Raw genomic sequence first — 3,730 nt, 5'->3', positions numbered from 1 at the left:
ACGAAGAAAGAAAATGGTGAAGAAAGAAGAGCGTAACCGAGAGCGAGAAGCGTGAGAACGTAATCTCTCTGGACTTCTGGTTTTGATTTATTGTAATTTGTAATTCTAGTAAAAAAATTTAATTTGGTAAAAGTATTCGTATCCTCCTTCTCTACACGTTAGCACCACTTTTGATTAGTGGAAGTTGACGATAACGTAATTCTTCTACTCCTTGAGTTTGGCCAACGAAAATTTTTTTGAACGTTTTTTTCTTCGATAGCTCGGTCAGACAGTTTCTCCCGAGTTTCGAATATTTTAATTCCGTACGAAGATGTAGGTCGAGAGACACTTCGTTGAGCGTATAAAGACCCTTCTTACAAGCGAAGAACTACCTTTTGGACGGTCATATTTTGATCTTATTACCTATCCGTTTTACCAATAACTATGCGAATGACACAATTTTCTGTTTATCGTTTTTGTTTAGCTTATTCTTTAAGACTCCTAGATATGATTTCGTTCAATTATATTTATGTACATATTCTTTTTTTAGAGGTAGTAATACCTTGTCACCTCTGATTTACGACTTAAGTGTAAGACTATATGTGTTAGAGCGGTAGGGTGTTACAGAATTTATAATACAAAGGAACTTACTATTCATGAATTGGAGGTAATTAATATTCTTATATATTTTTTTTCTTCTCTTTTTTTCGATCAGAAAAACTTTTTCAACTTTTTTTTTAATTTTTATTAAAGTTTTTCTTTTGTTTTTTTTTTTTCAACTAAATTTTGAAACATTTAATGTAGTGTTCAGTTACAAATAACAACAACAGTATTTTTCTTTGTCTGTTGAAAAGAAAAACTTGAGCTAGGGTGTTCTGGTGGAACACCTTAGACCTAATTATAAAGCATTATTATTAAAAATTGAAAATAAGAGAAAGGAAGAAGAATATATAGTTGCAGATAAAATTAAATGATGAAATGATAGAAGATAAAACAACATGTAATGTCAACATGGTGGATATCTTAGACATTTTTATAATGATCATTAATAAAAAATAAAACTTTTTATTTTATTTTACTGGCTTGTGTAATTTTTAAACATTAATATTATTATACAAAATTCTTGAAAAATTACCTCCATTATCAAAGTATATTTTACTGGAGTTAAGCAAACTCTTATTAGATTAAAGAGAAGAGGCGAAAATTAATTCTCATTCATCATCTATCAAGTACAGCTAGATATATATACATGTAATGAAGAGAAGGAAAGAAAAAGGAAACTAACTACCAAATTTCCAACAACAGAGTATAACTAGCTAATTGATAGATTAAGTCAAGCATGTAACATAACAAGTCTCACCTGAATTAGATTATTGTATCAAACCTATATGTTACAACAACAACTAAACCACTTCACATGAGTAGCATTATCATTGTCATGGTTAACTACCCAAGGTAAATTACCATTTTTTTGGTGATATTATGTTGATAAAATTCATTTAAAATAAAAATATGTTGAGATTTTAGCTGTTACATTTAAAAATAGTAGCTAGAGATTTGGTATTTAAGTAAAATAATAGTTTAGAATCATTTTAAATTACATTAGATCAATTAAAAGATAATAAAAGACTAATATCAGACATAGTTAATTTTATACGATAAATTTGATTCCAAAAAACTTAAAATACTTCAAATTAATTTATTAAAAATATCAAAAATCTAATCTATTTAAAATTATCTTATGTTTTATTTTATCTTATGGGTAGATTAATTACTTTACGTTTTATATTATTTTTAATTTTAATTTTTGATAAAAAATTAAAATTAAATTGACGAGAAACAACTATCTATCCACTATCCATCTATTTATAATTTATAATAATCTATCACGAACTCCATTATATATTTATTCAATCGTATTATTTCTTTTAAAAAATTGTCTACTACATCATGCAAGATCCTATTTAAAATTTTGTGTGCTCATATTCCTTAATTTTTAATTTTTGTTAATAAATAAAGTTTTTAACATTGCTATTTATAATATATTATTTGTATATATAGTAGTAATTTCTTGAATTTTTTCAATAGTTTGATTAATTTATATGTGAATCTATTGTGTTATTATTAGTGATTTCAATTCCCAAATTTTATCATAGACTTCACTAATAAAATAGTATGATCTATATTACGTATACACCAAAATAATTATCTATAACCCGTCAGGGAGAGAAATATGCATTTGATATCTGACCAAAAAAATTAATATTTTATTATAAATAAATTTGAATATTCATCTATAAATAAGTTTGAATAATATTCATCCAAATAGCAGTACTGAATAATAACAAAATGGAGATAAACATGTTTTCATTAAAATTTTACTATAAGGAAGAACAAACACACTGCAAATAATCTTTTAAAATAATAATAAAAACACTAAAGTAATGAGCTAGAATAACACCAGACAGGAGGACACATGAACTTTACATCGGATAATACTCTTTGATAACTTCCATCGTCCAAGTCGAAGATGCCAATATCTTGATATTCGGCATAGTCCCATGATTGCAAATTTAGTAGGTTATCTGTAAAGTAGATTTGATTTCCTTTGGTTTGAATACTTGCAGGCAGTATTTGAACAGAAGAGTTGAATCCAATCATCACTATGTAATTTTTCAAACTATCTAGTCTGGACCATTCTTTTGCATTCTTCTTCAATTCATAGATATCAAATTTGTAAGTACGAGATTCACGAATAGTAAAATGTCTCACCAGCATCAATAAACTTCCATTGGCGCACCCAACCAAATATTTAAGCTGGTAAAGACCCACCGCAGCATCAGAGGGAGGTTTGGCTTCATGAATACCACCTACAGGCCCTGACTTTGTGTTTGTATCAAATTCGTATAGCTGGCCACCTTCTTCTACTGCATATATCTTCTCTCCAAAAAATATGACATCATCAAACGCCTGTTTTCTAGTTGAAAGATCTAACCATCTCTTATCATTTGGTTTGTAAAAGGCTAATGTACGACGAAGTCCATAGATGGCCACTGCCATAAAATCTTCATTGTCATTGATAGGACATGAATTTATGATGACCTTCCAAACATGGATACAATTTATGTAACTGCTCGGTTCGTGGTAATCATCCATATCGTCATCACCCAAATCCCGAACAGTATATTCCAAGCCATAATTGTTAGGATTGTAGTCAATTATATCCGGAAAAGTTGATATTGGAGGAAGATCTAAACGGACCTTTGTAAATGCATTTAACATACACATCGAACCTTGGTATATATCTAGGACGATCAACCATTCACCAAAAGAACCACGGATCAATTTGTTCTGCATCTCTGGTAGGTTGAGATGGTGGATCTTGGCCTCATCAAGAGACTGAATATCAAGTCGTACTTCATCAGCAATTCGTTGCATGAGATGGTAGCTTCCCTCGTCGTCCTCAGAAAAATAATTACTGAAAGATTCAGGTACCAACAGCCACAAAATCTTGCTGGAGATCTCTGGAAGTTTCAAGCTCCATTGCTTGCAAACTAAACGTAGTTGGATGAAATCATCGTATGAATACAAGTGCTTCGCAATTTCTTTCAAGATGTCATGGTGAATGTTTGCCCATCCATCAATGTCACCCATATCTCAGACTCAAGTTATGTTATTCTCAGATATCAAGAGAGACGCAAACTGCACAGAAGCTTAAGGACTTGGATTGATAAAAAAAACTTGCACGGCT

At 29.9% G+C, this 3,730-nt stretch overlaps 1 protein-coding gene across 1 annotated transcript; it reads right to left on the bottom strand.

The window, feature by feature from the left end:
- Positions 1 to 2,415: 2,415 nt before the first annotated feature.
- LOC107490845 (putative F-box protein At5g55150) lies at positions 2,416 to 3,633 on the bottom strand. The gene has a single exon (XM_016111661.1). The coding sequence runs from the start codon at positions 3,631 to 3,633 to the stop codon at positions 2,416 to 2,418; it is 1,218 nt and encodes a 405-aa protein (XP_015967147.1).
- Positions 3,634 to 3,730: the final 97 nt, after the last annotated feature.

This window comes from Arachis duranensis, chromosome 5, assembly GCF_000817695.3.
Source record: "Arachis duranensis cultivar V14167 chromosome 5, aradu.V14167.gnm2.J7QH, whole genome shotgun sequence".
Classification (NCBI taxonomy): domain Eukaryota; kingdom Viridiplantae; phylum Streptophyta; class Magnoliopsida; order Fabales; family Fabaceae; genus Arachis; species Arachis duranensis.
The sequence above is the reverse complement of the archived record's forward strand: the minus strand, read 5'-3'. Positions and strand labels throughout refer to the sequence as shown.